General features: G+C 41.4%; 1 protein-coding gene across 1 annotated transcript; it reads left to right on the top strand.

Annotated features, from left to right (window-relative positions):
• The first annotated feature begins 297 nt into the window (after positions 1 to 297).
• On the top strand, positions 298 to 18375 carry esyt1b (extended synaptotagmin-like protein 1b). The gene is given in 52 exon segments (XM_070903013.1): positions 298 to 666; positions 1892 to 1933; positions 2970 to 3104; positions 3213 to 3286; positions 3393 to 3465; positions 3641 to 3730; positions 3896 to 3951; positions 4123 to 4243; positions 4332 to 4508; positions 4731 to 4813; positions 5050 to 5098; positions 5193 to 5282; positions 5420 to 5515; positions 6029 to 6100; positions 6189 to 6275; positions 6385 to 6534; positions 6750 to 6863; positions 6967 to 7143; positions 7241 to 7326; positions 7414 to 7462; positions 7948 to 8037; positions 8118 to 8213; positions 8315 to 8386; positions 8492 to 8578; positions 8699 to 8845; positions 9245 to 9345; positions 9424 to 9601; positions 9713 to 9889; positions 10021 to 10103; positions 10309 to 10357; positions 10445 to 10534; positions 10717 to 10812; positions 11147 to 11218; positions 11635 to 11721; positions 11835 to 11981; positions 12062 to 12192; positions 12371 to 12506; positions 12592 to 12683; positions 12820 to 12961; positions 14059 to 14235; positions 14329 to 14411; positions 14624 to 14672; positions 14779 to 14868; positions 14977 to 15072; positions 15167 to 15238; positions 15333 to 15419; positions 15525 to 15742; positions 15803 to 15919; positions 16287 to 16418; positions 16542 to 16644; positions 16947 to 16996; positions 17597 to 18375. Coding segments are annotated over 52 exon segments (5565 nt in total). The 3' UTR covers positions 17625 to 18375.
• The last annotated feature ends 16 nt before the right edge of the window (positions 18376 to 18391 follow it).

Genomic DNA, 18391 nt, shown 5'->3' with positions numbered 1-18391 from the left:
GTGTCTTCATCCAAATAACGGGACTTGGTGAGGAGCAGAAGTCGTCCTCGGCCACTTCTCCTGGACCTGTGCTTCTTCACTAAAACTGCCACTATTCACGGATAATAATTACGTTTCAATATCGTTAAAGAAGATGCTACACGGGCCAACAGTAAACTAGCTAGGTTAATGTTAGCTAGCTGACGTTAGAAATGAAACGATAGACTGACCGTTTGGTCCACCACACACTTCAACGGGATATTTTGCGTCCAACTGCAACGTGTAAGTGAGTATTTCTTGGCTTCAGAAGTCACCACTATGCAAAGCGACAAATCGGAGCCGAGTGAACCCAAGGCCGCCGAGTGTCCGAGCACAGGCGACTCCGAGAAGAAATCCCTGAGCACCGTGGATCACATTACAGTCGCCCCCAAACCCAAGGGGGTTAGTGCGGTCGCGGTGCTGTGGACGTTTGGGAAATGTCTGGGAGCCTTGCTGCCCGTCTACCTGGCCGGTTACTACCGGGTTAGCACCAGTCTGTTGGTGTTCGGGATGATGGTCTACACGGGATGGAAACATGCCCGAGAAGCCAAGGAGGCACGCCTGAGGTCAGCCATACAGTTTCTCAACAACGAGGAGGAGCACACGTTCATGAAAGTGTCCAAAATCAAGCGAGACCTTCCTGCTTGGGTAAGAAACGGCCCTACAACTGGCAGCGTGTGTCTTTTCACATCAAAAACCTTTATACTATATACGCCAGCTGTACTTCCGGAACCCACTTTGACCCAGAGTGACCCCACGTTACGTATAGCAGGTGAACCCTAAAATCATAATATCGCCAGCATACAGGGAGTTGCAAGGTGTGTTTGTTTCCAGTAAACCAGCCTAATCATCGCCTTTACGTTATTTGTTGCGGGTATGGCAACACTCCAGTCTTATTATATTGTGGAGTTTTCTATAGGCTGTTAAAACTTTTAATTCCAGCTCACTATCAGAAAGGGTTTAGGGGAATGTTTCCCTTAAATCACTTCCTCATATGCTGTAAGATACAGGCACTCCTCTTCAGGTCAGTGTCTTTTTTTCTTTTTTAAAACTATCTTTCCTAATGTTCCCCATGAAGTAGAAGTCCTATTTGAAACATGCATGCAAGCAGGTGTGCACAAGTCCCTTTCTGTTATGTGCAGAACTTTGTTCCCACATTACTTCTGCTATGACGGTTGCCAAATTTGCTGCGTGTGTGTTTGTATTTCAAGACTAAACTTGTTTGAAAGCATAATGGGGAAATTCTGAGTGCACTGGAACAACTACAACAATTAAACCCTCTTTTCCTTTGAGCAATTTGACCTAATGTGGTTGGAAAAATGTGTAAGAAGTATGATAGTCTTGTTTTGCATGATAGACATCCAGAGAGTATATTTACCCAAAATGGAAATACTGAAACCCACATGGGCATGTTTTGACTCAGAACATGTAGCCACACCCAAACGAGGTTCCTGTGGGTACTTCTTTAAGTGAGGGATTACAGTGATTCCTTGCGTAACCACACAACATGCATACTCCTCCTTAAAGTATTCAAAAAGGTGCATCTCCATATTGCCCTCCAGTATGCATAACAAATGACACATGTTAGAATTCTCTGTAAATGTAAATTGAGAGGACATTTCAAGCACTTATATTGTAAAAGTATTGTCAAATAAAATAAGCAGTTGCTACAGTTTATCTGCTTTCTTTTTTTCTTTTGGAAGTATCTGCTCAGTCTAAAACCTGGTGCAAGAAGCACTGGGATGATATCAACAGCGCTACTGATGAAATTTCCAGACCTACATCAGCTATGGCTGAATCACTTTCTGTTGTGTGTTTGTCTGGCTCGATGCACAATTTAAGTATTTACCGTTATTGTTTGTCTTTCCTTCAGGTCAACTTTCCAGATGTTGAGAAGGTTGAGTGGCTGAATAAGGTAATATATCAGTGGTGTAAAATGGTATATCATTTTGCTTCATTTTTCACCATATGACTTTACACAAAGACACTAGTGGTTCTTCCTTTATTAAGCCCACAGCAAACACACACACACACACGTCTGTCTGTTCAGTCGCCCAGCTGTTGTGCTGATTGACACACAGTAGAGTATGCTACATTAATAGCTGGTGCTAGCTGATAGATGGTAGCGCTGCTGCTGCCATGTTCCAGAAATGGCCACACCCCCATTAGTGTAGCCACTCTGTACTGCAGAGAGCAGGCCCAGCGCCAAGCAACCCTCTCAACATTTCCATTTCATTGCGGGCGAGCTCACAGGAAGGGGGAGGAGCTGCCCAGCTTCCCAAACTAAATAAAACTGCAGCCATTGTCCCCCCACCCTCTTTACTCTTCTAGCCCAGAGATACTAGGGCCACTAATATAGACATACAGAAATAAAAGTAATCATGCTAACAAGACCACGAGACTGAAGCGCCAGAGAGCCAGACAAAGCAGAGATTTGAGACTGGTTACTGGAGGGGAGGTCAGCAGATTCCCTTGTTGTTCAGACTTCATCCTCCTCGGGAGCAGGCAGCTGATGACTCACTCTCCACTTATGCCAGACTGCCAGACTGTAACCAACCAGTTTTTTTCACAATCATATAAGCACACAAGCAAACAGTGCCTCTGCTTTTGGTTCTTCCCCTGTAGGACTTGTTATGTATATGTAGCAACATTAATATTCTGTAAAAAGTGAGCACATGTAGATCACTGGATTCATTGTGGTATATATAAGGACCCAAAGTAGATGACTAGCAGCTGAGGAGACTCAACTGCCTACAGCTGTCTCTGCCATTCCTCAGTTATCGCTTATGGAAGCCAAGGCATTTGACAGATGGTTTTGTTGTTATGCGGCTAAAATGACAACGTTTACTTAAAGACGTAGTTTCTGGTTGCAGGGATGCACATTGTATATTATGTTACGTGTCTTACTAATAAAAGCAGCTTATAACCATGTTGTTTGCTCGCCTGTACAGGTCCTGCAGCAGGTGTGGCCCTTTGTAGGCCAATACCTTGAGAAGCTGCTGGTGGAAACCATTGCTCCATCTATCCGAGCCTCAAGCACCCACCTCCAGACCCTCAGCTTCACAAAAGTGGACATGGGAGACAAGGTGATGCCATTGATAGCTTAACTACAATATGACACTGCCCTAAAGATTCACACAAATGATCCGTGTTGTTTATATTGTGGAAACAAACATGCTCTCTGTTTGCTCTAGGCCATGAAGGTTGTAGGGATCAAGGCACACACAGAGAATGACAAAGGACAAGTCCTGCTAGATCTGTATATTAGGTGAATGTCTATCCATTGCTCTTTGCATTTGCGAGTCACTGTCGCCTCTGTCTTACAGCTTTTAGAAGCATTATTGTAGATGACATTTTTGTTCTTGTATCCTCAGCTATGTTGGCAATGTAGAGATCAACGTTGAGGTGAAGAGATACTTCTGCAAAGCTGGAGTCAAAGGAATACAGGTCTGTCCTCTTTTCAAGCTTTAAATTATTATTTGATTGAAGTACAGAATAACATGTCATCAATACAAAGATGTTGCCTATCTAAAGGGATAATTGAAATATACAGACTATCTGCCATTCTGTAAGCATCTATTCATGGTTTTCACAAACGTCCTTTCTGCTTCTGTGTCTTTAGCTTCATGGGATGATGCGGGTGATTCTGGAGCCTCTGATCGGAGATGTGCCCATAGTGGGTGCGGTCACCATGTTTTTCATCCGTCGACCTGTACGTCCATCTATATTCACCTCTATTTGTCCTTTCCTTGTTGCCCCTCAATCCCCATCCCTGCGACTATCATGTATCTCAGTATAGTCTCGTATGCTTTTCGTGCTATTGATTTCTTATCTAATTGCTCCATACAGTACGTTCCTCTGTCTTATCTCTTCCCAGAAACTGGACATCAATTGGACTGGACTGACTAATATGTTGGACATCCCTGGACTGAAGTGAGTCATGCTGAAATAATTCACTGGTTTACACATTAGTAATAGCCACAACCATATAATAAATGTAACCTCACAATATTTTGTGTGAGTTTTAGTATACAGTGACTAGTAAATGATATAGGCAATACAGCAGTTCATTTCCATTGAAATGCTGTTTCTCCTTTGTCTCAGTGTCATGTCTGACAGCATGATTATGGATGCCATTGCCTCCTTCTTGGTGCTGCCCAACCGCCTGGTTGTCCCCCTGGTTCCAGGCCTGCATGTGGCCCAACTACGCTCTCCTTTGCCCAGGGTAAAGCCTGAATATGCGCCTACAGATAGAGGGAGACTGTTGTATAATATACACCAGTATATTACATCTGTGTTTCTTTCTTTCATAGGGTGTGGTACGCATCCACCTACTGGAGGCACAGACTCTAGCAGCCAAGGACAGCTATGTGAAAGGGGTTATGGCTGGCTTGTCTGACCCCTATGCCATCTTGAGGGTGGGCCCTCAGACCTTCACCTCCAAACACATTGATAACACAGACTCTCCCAAGTGGGAAGAGATGTATGAGGTAAGAAGAATGGAGAGTTTTATGGAAAGTTCACAACTCTGCATGTACAGGTGTTGGAAGACTCAATCATGTATCATTTCACTTTGTTCTGTATTTGAGGGATTAGACCGTTACAGTCCTGAGAAGGTTTCATGTTCATTCATGGTCACATGAGGTCACAGCCAGTTTCCATACAAATCCCTCTGTCAGTCTTCATGTCCTTGTGTGTGTCCGGTACATCAGGTCATAGTCCATGAAGTGCCTGGTCAAGAGTTGGAGTTGGAGGTATATGACAAAGACCCAGATCAGGATGATTTCCTGGGCAGGTACATAAACGTAGTTCATGTCTCTTGTGTGCCTTTGTTGAATCTCGCATTGTCACTTTCCATATGTCACCTTTCATGGCCAGTTGGAAAAAGTACTCTAGCTTTTTATTATAATTGTGCTCTTAAAGTTACAGCATCTGTTTTCTATGCTATGACCCTTTTATTTTCCTTAATACACGTAATACTCTTTCATCTTCTTTTTATCTAATTCTGTCTTACACCTCTCCTCCATATAGGACCAAATTGGATTTGGGAATTGTGAAGAAATCCATAGTTGTTGATGATGTAAGTAAAAAGCTGTTATCATTTCAGTCACAGTTTGTATGAGCAATTCGTTGACCTTTGGATAGTAAATATGTGCCTGTGGCTGTCTTCCCAGTGGTTCACTTTGAAAGACACTCCGTCAGGAAGAGTTCATTTCAGACTGGAGTGGTTGGCCTTACTGCCCAGCACTGATCGACTAGAGCAGGTTTGAATCACTCATTTCTGATACATTACTCTCAGGTGATTCTAGAGTATAGTATATTTTTGTGTGCCATTCAGCACACTCTGTCTTTGTTTCCACATTTACATTAAAACAAAAACCTGTTTTCAATTCTCCCCCAGATCCTGAAGAGGAATGAAAGCGTCACTACTAAGGCTGGCGATCCACCTTCTTCAGCCATTTTGGTTGTATATCTAGACAAGGCTGAGGCACTTCCTGTGAGTCAAATATCTCCACCCTCTGTGCCAGCGTTCATGCTGAGCTCAGAGCTGTTTCCTGTGTGCGGTTAAACTGAGGCAGAGCTGTAACTGCCACCTGCCACATTCCAAAGAGTTGTTGCCTTGACCTCTAACCCTGTTCCATCCATTGCAGTGTGGATGAGTGTGGCTAACTTTATCCACGGCTGTTAAACACACATTTCCTACTGTACTAATTTCTGCTGTCTTATCATACACAAAAGGGAACTGCAGTGACAGACTCTTTGGAATGAAACTTTGTGGTTTCTTTCAATGCAGATTTGTACTTCCTGATTATGCCGTATGGTGTGGTGCCCTCATTCAGTTATTTGTGCTGTTGCCATGGTAGCCTCATGCGCACTATTATTCACATCAACCACGTGTTGTCAGAATGGTAGATAAGATCTATGTATTCCTCTGCTCTTGGTTACAGAATGTCATTGTTCACATGCCTTACTGTGCGGCCATATTTGTCTGTAACTGTGTATCTTTTAGATGAAGAAGGGAAATAAAGAGCCCAATCCCATGGTGCAGTTGTCTGTGCAGGACATCACTAGAGAGAGCAAGGTATATCTACTGGGAAAGTCCATTATAATACTGTAGATTGCGTTTCATTTATTTCTATTTGTAATCTACTATTTATTCTTGCCTGTAGACTTGTTACACAACCATTAATCCAGAGTGGGAGGAAGCTTTTACCTTCTTCATCCAGGATCCTCGCAAGCAGGACATAGACATTCAGGTGACAGCTCATAAGATCAGCTACTCTGCTTTAAACTTTGTGTTTGGTATTCTAATAGCCAAACTTGTTGTGGTCTTATTTTGACTTTCTTTCATGTTAAATCAACCAGGTGAAGGACGCTGACCGTGTGCAGACGTTGGGCAGTCTGACCATCCCTTTGTCTCGCTTGCTGTCCAATTCTAATCTTTCTCTGGACCAGTGGTTCCAGTTGGACAACTCTGGATCTGCCAGTCGCATCTATATCAACTCAGTTCTCAGGGTAAATGGCATCAAGACCCATTCACTAATCTTGCACTGCCAATTAAAATATGATGAATTATAAATACACTGCAAAATGAAAAAGGAAGTTATTGATTATAGAATCAAAGATTAGATTTTGTCAGCCCAACTGAATTCTAGATTCTAGGATTTTAGTCATTTAGTCATTTTATTTAGCTTCTTCCTTTCTCTTCTCTCTTTTCTATTACAACACAGGTCCTGTGGTTAGATGAGGAACGTATTCCATCTGATGTGTCGTCTAATCTGGGGGCTGGACTCTACAAACAGTTGCCTCAGCAGACATCTCCTCATCCTAGCTTTGCTACAGAGGTAATGGAGGACAGTGCAATTATGACTTTAATTTATGACTGTTGTTTTCTTTTTAAAGGTAAATTGCACATCCTCGTTGTAATGTGTTTGTAATTTTTTTCAGGGACTGCTTAGAATTCACCTATTGGCTGGGCAGAATCTTGTTCCGAAAGATAACCTGATGAGGGGTATGATAAAAGGCAAGAGCGACCCCTATGTCAAGATCAATGTCGGGGGCGAAACCTTCACAAGTCATGTTATCAAGAGTAATCTTAACCCCACGTGGAATGAGATGTATGAGGTAAATAACATGAGGTCATTTATTGAAAGTACACTATTATTCAACGTTAATGGTTTGAAAGAGTCCTTTAAAATGTGTGACTTTGTTCATTCCTCAGGTGATTCTTACGCAGCTGCCTGGCCAGGAGCTGCATGTGGAGGTATTTGATAAAGACATGGACATGAAGGATGATTTCATGGGCAGGTACAACAGCTGTAAATAATTCAATTATCATATAAGAAAATGGATTCATTAAAGATACATTCTAATCTCACATATCCCGACCTACAGGCTGAAGATCAGTCTGAAGGACATCATTGAGTCACAGTACACTGATCAGGTGGGATCTTCAAACACTGTGGTCAATATATGTCTCATATGCACTTTGATAAGACTCTTAACCCACTCCAAATATGTCCGTAACCTATTTTTATTATATAATGATCACTTTATAAGATGTAAGTTAAGATTGTTAAGTGTTACTCTTTTGTACAGTTTTGATGTCTTGGCCACTGCTTCAGCACAGAGTGAACTTCATTCTATGTGAGAAGACAGACCTTTGGGGGTTTTCATAGTTTTTTTTTTTTAATTCTATAAGCCCTGTTGGACTGTATGTACTAAGTTGACAGGACTTAACAGCATTTTAAGGGATGCATTTGGTATGTTAGAAAAAGATGAGGAGAAAGAATTATCAGCAAAAACAGCTGATGGTGTAACACCATCGCAGACTCACTGTTACTGAAAGAACTCTGCATGTTGGTATTTCCCCTGTTTGGACCATACCCAGTCGTTCCTGTGTTAAAACGATTCCACTTCTTTTCTCAGTGGTACACTCTCAGTGATGTGAAGACTGGTCGAGTTCACCTGGTACTGGAATGGGTTCCAACAGCCTCAGAGTCAGATAGATTGGACCAGGTAGGCATTCAAGTCACGGATTAATGGACCCGTGCTGGTAAGCTTGATCCATATTCACAGGTTCTTTCCTGTGTCTTCAGGTTCTTCAGTTCTTTTCCAAGCAGTCCTACCTAAACAAGGCGGTTCCCTCAGCAGGCCTACTGTTTGTCTTTATCGAGCAAGCAGATGGCTTACCAGTGAGTCTTTTCTTACTGATGTTAAGGATCATGTCAGGATAAGCAGTAAATGTTTAGAATACATATGCTCTTATTATTATTGCCAATTTGTCTCTCCACAGGTTAAGAAGAGTGGCAAGGAGCCAAAAGTGGGAGCGGAGGTTACTTTTGGAGAAGTGTCACGCAAAACTACAGTAAGACCTCAAACACATTCAGTTTGGAATTGATAGTACTATGTTTTAATGTAAGAGTGGTACAGTATCTGTTAGTGATATTGACTTTCTCTTGCATCTCTGAAGGTGTGTGATCGCACCACATCCCCTCAGTGGAATGAGGCATTCTGCTTCCTGGTTCGAGACCCCAGAGAAGATATTCTTGTTGTTAAGGTATGCTGGTGTCAGTGCATAAGCAAAGTGGCACAGGAAGAGTGTCAGTCATACATATGCAAACAGTGTGATCTCTGATATATAAGTACTCCGCGGACACCCTACATTGTGTTTCTCCAGCTCTCTCACAGCTGGACCTTGCCCATTGGTTCCCTGGTGGTTCCTATCAGAGAGCTGCTCTCTGAACCAGAGCTGGTCCTGGACCAGTGGTTCCATCTGGATGGAGCCTCACCTGAGAGTCAAGTTCTTCTGAGGGCTGAACTCAAGGTGGGAGAACTCTGTCCATTGTCAGTCATTTTCTCAATTTGCCTTACTCTAAATATTTGGTATATGTCCTTCCAGTTTCTTTTTCTCTAACCCTTTATCACTTTCACTCTATGTCTCTTTCTCTATATATCTTACTGTCCGTGTGTAACTGTAATATCTCTTTGAGTCTTTATCTTTGTCTGCATATATATCTCTTACTCGGTGTAACTATGGGTAATATGTCTCTGTATCACAGCACTCACTTTGCCTCCTGTTTCCTTTTCTGTCATTCCGACATGAGGCTTTTGCAGTTCTTTAATTTCCTGCTTGTTCTACTGATATTGATACTTACAGTCAGATCAGGACTGTTTCAAAGTTGGTTAACAAAGTGAAATAATAATAATATTTAATCAACTGCAGATGCTGATTCCTAGCAAATGTCTGGGTAACAATGATAAGGCCACGGCAGCGTTGGACCCTTCCCCTGCCCAGCGAAAACAGGAGACAGACACAGTGCTGAGGTGAGATAGTTTCAAAAAGTCTGTCCTTACTGTCCTTTGTCTCTTGGTTTTTTTAATTGCTACTTTTTGCATATTTAGGTCAAGTTCAGTGGACGCTCCTCCTGTGGACACTGTTGGCTCTTCAGTGCCTTTACATGAAGATGTTGACATTAAGGAAAGAGCAGCTGATGTAATTGAGGAGGAGGTGGAAGAAGCGCCAAGCCCTGCCATACCGCAACCTCCTCATACGTCCCCAGACCTCAGCTTTGCCAGTGAGGTAACATCACAAAATAGCGATCTACAGTAGCAGATACATGCAACAGGGAATGACACATTTAGTAAAAAAGAAAAACCTATCAGTATAAAGTTAAATGATCCTTTCCTGTAGGGGCTGCTGAGAATCATCCTGTTGGAGGCCCAGAGTCTGGTTGCCAAAGATAACAAGATGGGCGGTATGGTGAAGGGCAAGAGTGACCCCTATGCCAAGATCAGTGTTGGAGAGTTTGCATTTAAGAGTAATGTGATCAAGGAGAATCTCAACCCAGTCTGGAATGAGATGTATGAGGTATGTATGAAGGACTGTACAATTTGATTTGCTCTAAGCATGCTTTAAATAAAGATGACAATGATAATACTTCGTGTTAATCACCTCATTTTTATTGATTTAACAGTTTTAACTGTTCTGTGTTCCCCCAGGTGGTGCTGAGGCCTCAGTCAGGACAGGAAGTGCAAGTAGAGCTGTATGACAAAGACATGGACAAAGATGACTTCCTGGGCAGGTAAGGCGTAATGTGGTTGTCCAACTATGACTGAGAGGCTTTATTGCCTCCGCATGGTATTCAGTGGGTCGACATGTTCACAGGCCCCAAATGTATAGAGATATACTGTATAAAGACAAATTACCATATTACCGTATGGTGTACATTTGATGAGTTTGAAATATAGAAAATGGAAAATGTGCAAAACCTTTTTCATTGTGAACAGATTCAAAATCAGTGTGGCAGACATCATCCGTTCCCAGTACACTGACCAGGTTAGTATTGCATGCCTTATTGTATCTTAGTTATTGCCACAGTGTAATCATAGGCTTTGATTCAGTAAGTGTGCGTCTCTGTTTCAGTGGCACACCCTAAATGACGTGAAGTCTGGACGTGTTCGCCTGATACTGGAGTGGGTACCAGCAGTGTCCTACAATACCACACTGGACCAAGTTAGTGCAATTTATATCATATGTTTCCGCTCTTATTCACGCATATATTTCTAATCTTTATCATTTGCGCTGCCTATTCCTCCCACATTTCTTCTATTTCAAATATTACCCCCTGCTCAGTCCACTGTGCACATCAGTGCTGAGTCATTGTAATGCATTTTTCATTTGCTTCTGTGCTGCAGGTGATGCAGATACAGTCTCTCCAGTCTTACCAGAACAAGACCATTCCCTCTGCAGCCCTGCTCTTTGTTTATGTGGACAGAGCACATTCATTGCCTGTGAGTCCCCTGTAATTTGGTACACTGAAAAACAGTATAATAAGTGTGCTGTCTGTGTGAGTTAAAGATGGACAACAGTTTGGAAAGTACATGTTAATAAACAGATCCTCAATTGGCATAAAGAGGCCACACCAACTTGTTTTTGTAAGTTATCACTGGATTAACATAAATGAAATAGATGTTGCTTGCTGAGCAATAATCAGCATTGTTGGATTTTATGATACAATGATGTGAGTCAGGGATGTTTTTATTTTTTAAGGAAGGGAAGTTGGATCTTGACCCATTGTTGCCTTAATTACAGAGAGTGAATACAAATGTGTCTTTCTTTGTCCAGTTTAAGAAAAGTGGAAAGGAGCCCAAGGCTGGGGTCGAGCTTGTTTTTGGTAACACAACCTACAAAACCAAGGTATGAAACACATTAAACCAACACACACACTAACTACTAATGAACACTGTATTTTTTGATTAATCAGTGAATAATTTAGTCAAAATGTTACGATAAAGTCCCCATCATTCCCAGAAACCAAAGCACTGTGTTGGTAAATGGTGGAAAGTTTTATGGGATAAATGACTAAAAGCTTCTATGTTTAGAACTTGAAAAATGTGAACGTTAGTGCCCCCCACTGGTGGTATGTTAAAAGACAATGCTTAACAGTAACGCATGCTAATATTTTCATTATGCTGTTCAAAATACCAGCTGAAACTTCATCAAAGAAGAAACATCTTTATCAAAGTGCAATGACCATACATCCTTGTTATTCCATGCACAGTTTAAAGAATCACCCCTCGCCCAACTTAACCCTCCTCTTTTTCTGTCTGAAGGTATGTGACCGCTCCAGATCACCTGAGTGGAATGAAGCATTCTACTTCTTGGTTCGTGACCCCAGAGAGGAGATGCTCATAATGAAGGTGAGTGTACTGTGTGTCTCACAATACTCATAATGAGTATCTGAAGCCTGCTGCCAGTGTCAGGAACATCTCAACCTCTGACTGACATTATAGATGTGTCCTTATGTCTTTAGTTGTCGAGTGCATGGGACCAGCCAATGGGATCTCTCGTAGTCCCTGTGAGAGAGCTGCTCTCTGAACCACAGCTGGTCCTGGACCAGTGGATGCCTCTAGATGGAGCCTTACCTGAAAGTGAGATCCTACTAAGGACTGAACTCAAGGTAAGAGAATACACACACAGAGGATTATTACCGTTGTCAGTGACACACAGAATGAACAACTGGAAATGTATTGTTGACAGATCCTGAGCTCACGGATGGCTGAAGCTCCGCAGCCTTCTGTGACTAGTTCAAAGAAAGAAGAGATTTCCACTGAACAGACATTCAAAGCAGCCAGTGAGGACAGAAAAAGCTCAGAGCTGCCAACAGATGAGTGAGTTTTGTGTGTCTGAATAAAATAATAAACACTGAATTAAAAGTGTCTGTGAGAGCAGGAACAGGAGAGTGTTGCTTCTATAAAACGTGCTTTGAAAGTACATTTGTAGCCATATTTGTTTCTTCCAGTCAGGAGTCTGGCTGTGGTGATTTGTAACAGCAGTCTGTATTTTCAGATTGGTTGCAGTTTCCAGCCAGCATAAACACTCTGAAACAGCAGAAGCAGGTGCTGCAGCCTCCACAGAAGACGCTGCTCCCGCTGAACCAGCTGTCATTCACACTGCACCTGATACATTCCCTGCTGCTGCGGCAGTGAGTCATAGTGCATTGTGGTCAGTTGTTATTATGTTTAACCTGTATATTATCACCTACATAACCTTCATGTAATTTTGCTCAGCTGGTGGAGGAACCAACAGATCCAGTGGAGCATCCCACACAGTCAGACACAGCAGGAGGAGACTTTGAACCACAGCAAATTCAAACCGAGGGGTGAGCTCCACATCACAGCAAATAAGACCATCTTTGCTTCAAATTCACATAAATAGGAAGAATAGAAAGAAACATGTTTACATTTCTGCACTGTGTGTGTGTGTGTGTGTGTGTGTGTGTGTGTGTGTGTGTGTAGTACTGGTTTAGGAAACCTTGCTCATGCCACAGTGACTGGTCTTCCTGCTGAGACCCTGAAGCCAGCAGAGGTCACAGAAATCCACACAGCTGGTGAAGTTCTTCCACCACACACCACCCTCAGCCAGGACTTTGGTAAAGAGGTGGGTTTAGTTAGCTTTATTAGCAGAGTGGAAGTTGAATACTTAGTTTCCACCTACTGTACTGTGGTATGTGTTCTTCTGCACTGACCCTTTCTGACTTTTTGTATATTTGCATTATTTGAAACAATAAGAAAACACTCCCATTAGCAGTGTATGGCAAGGTGCAGGACCCTCCACCCCTCTGCCAAAGTGAACACTATGACGTTATGGTTTTCATCGTTACAGTGGAGAGCATCAATCAAGATAAACGGTTTAATAATTGATCACATTGACAATAATATCTTGCCAGTCATTGTGAATAGTTTGGTGGATTGATGCTGCTGGGTCTCAGCCTATCATGTGGGCCTTCTGAGTAATCCTAGTTTTTTTCCAGACACTGTGAATGTGCCACTTCCTCTTGTCTTTAAATATCTTATTAAGTTCTGCTGGTGGAGATTTCAGCTTCCTCTGCTGGTTTGGTTGATGTGGTGTGTGTTCTCATGAACTTCTGCATAGGTACCTGTGTCATGCCAGCTAGAATCAAAAAGAGGGATGTCTGGACAGGAGGCTCAAAAGAATGTGCCAACCATTTTATCATTTGTACAATGTACAGACGTCTGGTTTGAAGGAGGGACCTTTATTAATGAAAAAACGTAGACTAGACAACTTGGAAAGCTATCCACCATCTTATAAAAGTTCATTTCAACTTACTAAAGTGGCATTATGTGTTCCTAAAGGCAGTAGAACGTCAGATTTTAGTAGTACAGTATGTCTGTTCAAGTGTCTTTTATGTAGAAATGTATGCTGATGAATTGGTTTAAATAAATCTTAATAGGATAGGAAACACCAAAAGTTGTCTGTGGGGTTCAATAATTTCATTGTTTTTGTAAACAAAGGTTGGATTTTATATATAGATAAATTATTCTGAAATAATAAGGAACAAATGCCTGTTTTCCAGAGGTATTCATGCTGTTTCTAGCTGGCTCTGAAAAAAATATATATATATGTGTATATATATATATATATGGTAGCTTCACATTACCAAGCTTCATACTGTATGTTGTGTGCTCAGTGACTTCCTGTATGTATTGTAACACTTAGAGTCTTCATCCATGCAGGGGCTTCTGAGGATTCACCTGCTGGAGGCCCAGAATCTTGTTGCCAAGGACAACCTGATGGGGGGCATGGTGAAGGGCAAGAGTGACCCCTATGTCAAAATCAACATAGGGGCAGTTGCATTCAAGAGTCATGTTATCAAGGAGAATCTCAACCCAACATGGAATGAAATGTATGAGGTATGAAGTATTCCCGGTCAAGTATTGTACTTTGTCTGGATTTCACTGCTACAATATGTTGTACAAATATGTGTTTTTGTTTGTTTTTAACAGGTGGTTTTGAGTGGGCACAGCGTCCAGGAGATCAAGTTTGAAGCATTTGATAAGGATTTTGATTCTGATGATTTCCTTGGCAGGTGTGTGTCTTAAAGTTAAGGTTAATCAGTAACTTATATTAGTACTCATGATAAAATGTGAGTCTTGTGTACACTGATCTGCATGATACAAATTAATTAAGAAATACACCTGTACATAATATAATTTTGCAATGAAATGCATCAAAGTAAGTTTTTTTCTAAGTAAGTTTAAAATCTTGTTGTTAAGCATCTGCCTGTTTTCATGTTCACAGATTCAGTATTAAGCTAAATGAGGTCATCAGATCCCAGTACACAGATCAGGTTAGTCAATAATTCATAATCTGAAATCGTGCCATGTTCTGTTCTGTGTCATTTCCATACAAAGGGTGTTGCCCTGCTTCTTTAACAGACTTTGTCTCTGTTGCAGTGGTACACTCTAAAGGATGTAAAGTCTGGGCGGGTTCACTTGATACTGGAATGGGTTCCAACAGTGTCACATTCAGGCACACTTGACCAGGTCGGTCCTTACACATGTTTATAGCTCCATCGCCCACTAACTTTAGCCTCACTCGGTTTATTCAAACATAATTATATCAGGCCTAACTGTCTGTGCTCCATGTCGCAGGTGCTGCAGCTTCAGTCTCTCCAATCTTATCAGAACAAAGCTGTCCCCGCTGCTGCTCTGCTCTTCGTCCATGTTGAGAGAGCACACTCATTACCTGTAAGTCACCTGCAGTTTATTTGCATACTGTGCAGTAGTTAACAAAATGATTCCTCATATACTAAAACTTGAGTGCCTCTCTCTTCCTTGATAGTTGAAGAAGAGTGGAAAGGAACCCAAAGCAGGAGCTGAGCTTGTTCTGGGTGAAACAACCTACAAAACCAAAGTGAGACTCTTGGTGCACAGTGTTCTATAGTCAGTCTGAAAAATAAACTATTATTGTAATAACTCTATGATATCTTCTCATCATCTCTCTGAAGTTGTGTGAACGCAGTTCCAGTCCTCAATGGAACGAGTCTTTCTACTTCCTGGTCCATGACCCTAAACAACAGATGCTTGTAGTAAAGGCAAGACATTTATTTGATTCATCTGTTTGAAGGACCTGCATCTCACATTTAACAGCAGTCATACTGGAGGGATTTTTTTCATTCTTTCTTTTTCTTGCACCGCAGTTGTCCAGTGGTTGGGACCAGCCAATGGGATCTCTGGTGGTTCCTGTCAAGGAGCTGCTTGCAGAGCCACAGCTGGTCCTAGACCAGTGGTTCTATCTGGATGGAGCCTCAACTGAGAGTCAGATCCTGCTGAGGGCTGAACTCAAGGTGAGAAAGCAAACACATATGCACACACACATAGTTTCTTATTAAACAACAACGTATCAATAATCACACCTGTTCCTATTCTGAATGTATTTTCAATAGATTCTAGATTCCAAAATGGTGGATATGATCAGTGCAGGGACTCTGCCCTGTGCTGCCTCTGGCTGTGGATCTGGAAATGGGGAGGTGAAGTTGTCTCTTTCATACGCCTCACAGCAGAGACAGCTCATCGTCGCCGTCCATGCCTGCAGGTGTGTTTCCTCAAGTAGTGTGCCAAAATGCTTTCAGTCAGATTGTTTCTCACCAATGATGTACTGTTGGTATAATCATAGTTATCTGAGGCTACGTTTAAGGAAAGGCTTATTGTTTTTTCAATTTAGACTTTATTACAAATTTGTTTCCCATGAAATATCATCATGGCACAACTTCAGCATCAGTTTAGTTTTGAAACCGTGTGTCTCAGGAACTGAATAGTCACATTATTTTTAGACATGTATATATGTTCTACTGAAAGCTCAAATGAAAAACTTGGTATTGTAGTGTTCTAATATACTGGGACTTTTTAATATATTTAACATATCAAATGATTTAAGATATGCTTTCTTTTTCTGTGTACAGAGGTCTGTTATCTCAAAGTAAGGACGGTGTAGACAGCTATGTCTCCCTCATGCTGCTGCCAGACAAAAGCAAGGCCACCAAGAGGAAGACAGCAGTGAAGAAACGAGACCTCAACCCAGAATACAATGAGAGGTAATTAACCAGTTGGCTGATTGTATTATCTTTATATTCCTCTGCAGGTTTTTTTTTTTTATTTCTGAAGATCTGTGTTAGTGTTAGTGTTCACAGCTAATCGTCTTTGTCCATTTCTTTAAGGTTTGAGTATGATCTGCCTTTGGATGAGACAAGATTCAGACGCCTCAGTGTATCAGTGAAGAATAACTCGGCCTCGTTCAGGAGCCGCGACATCATTGGACAGGTCAGTCTGAGACTGTGCTTCCACATCCACCTGCAACTCTGATATGGATTATGTTGCATATCACACACATACAGCAGCCAAAAGCTATAACAAGTGAGCATCAGGGTATCACTCGACAACACGTTCTCATTAAGATAATTTGAGTAAATCCACACTTGTACAGATGTGGCCAGACTGTAAACTCACATTCATTGCATGACCGTTTTGAAGTGTGTTCCTAGCTTTCAAATACTTTCAGTCTGAATAGCACTGAAAACATGCAGAAATACTGCTGATGTTAACGTGTCACTCCTGTTCTTTAGGTGCAGATCGAGTTGGCTCAGCTTGACCTGATTTCTGGTGTCACAGAATGGTGAGCAGAGCAGATTGAACTTTCTCCAGACTGCATTAAAGTTTGTTAAAGTGATACTCTACCTAGAATATTCATCATCAAACACTCACCATGTGTTGACCTGAGAGGTGGCTGAAAAAAGGTTCATTGTTTCCTCAATGACTGTGAGGCTGTAGTCAGCTTGGATTAATGACATTTTCATGATAGAAAAAAACATTAAACCATACATAGAAACTTCTCAAACCACTCCTAAAGCATAGACCCTTTGTTCACTATCCATCCATATGCTCAGTCCAAACAGCGTTTCACCAAAATGTGTCTAAGTACACTCCCTCCAGTGGAGCATAGAAGAGGCTGAAGCAGTGTATTTAGTCTATTTTGAAGAAATTACTATTTGTAACATATTGAGTATACAGTACAAATGGACAGCAAAGACGTGGATTACCCTGCAGGAGTAGTTTGAGAAGTTTCTGTGGATGTTTTGGGTGGAGTATCACTTAACTGTGCACTTGTTTTCTTCGTTTTACATTGTTAAATGATCACCATTAATTATATATCGTTTGTGATGATTTAATTCTCTGTCAGTTCTCATTTGATGTTTTGCTCCTTTATTTATTCCAGGTTCACGCTGAAAGATGAAGCCGAATAGTCGTTCTGCTTGCTGACGTCGTAGTACAATGATGGTGGTGTCATCACTCAACTTGGCATTGTGCCACTGCTGCAGCTCACACCGATGCCTTCTCCTCCCCACCTTTGCATACAGTACCACTGTGGCAGCCTTATCCTGCATCCACCCAGCTGTCTGTGTATTAACATGTAGTGAAGAATTGGACTGCACTGTATATTCACATACATCAATACTCTCACCAAAGATAAGTAGGCTGAAGTAGCTGTGTTGACGAGGATAAAGTGCAAGTTTGTATTGACTGAAGGTTACTTTACTATAAGAAGAAGAAATAATAGTTTTAAGATTGAGTGGAGCAAGTGAAAGATGAGCAGACCCAGAAAGAATGAAGTCATATGTTGTTTCTTTGTTTGCTTGTTTTTGCTTAAAGAATGTTTTAAAACTGAGAGTATCTCGTTTGAAGTGCAGTAATATTCTTAGACTTAGTTTTTTTTTATGTATTGCTCAAATGCTAATACCGTTTTAGTATTTTGGATCTGTTTTCTGACAAGCTTACATTGAAGTTATTTTATGTTTCACAGCACTTTGTTTTTGAAATTGCTTTTGAAGATACTTTTTATAAGATTTGATTTCTACAAGACATGTATTTGTTACACCTACGTCGCAATTAAATCATGGTATGTATGATTTTGTGTATATTTGCAAAGGTTATGGATCAGATCCGATACTGTTTGTTGAAAGATGGAAACAAAAATAAACAGATTTTGCACATCTCTCTTTTTACTTTGTGG

The sequence above is a fragment of the Enoplosus armatus genome, chromosome 3 (assembly GCF_043641665.1).
Source record: "Enoplosus armatus isolate fEnoArm2 chromosome 3, fEnoArm2.hap1, whole genome shotgun sequence".
Lineage (NCBI taxonomy): Eukaryota > Metazoa > Chordata > Actinopteri > Centrarchiformes > Enoplosidae > Enoplosus > Enoplosus armatus.
The sequence above is the reverse complement of the archived record's forward strand: the minus strand, read 5'-3'. Positions and strand labels throughout refer to the sequence as shown.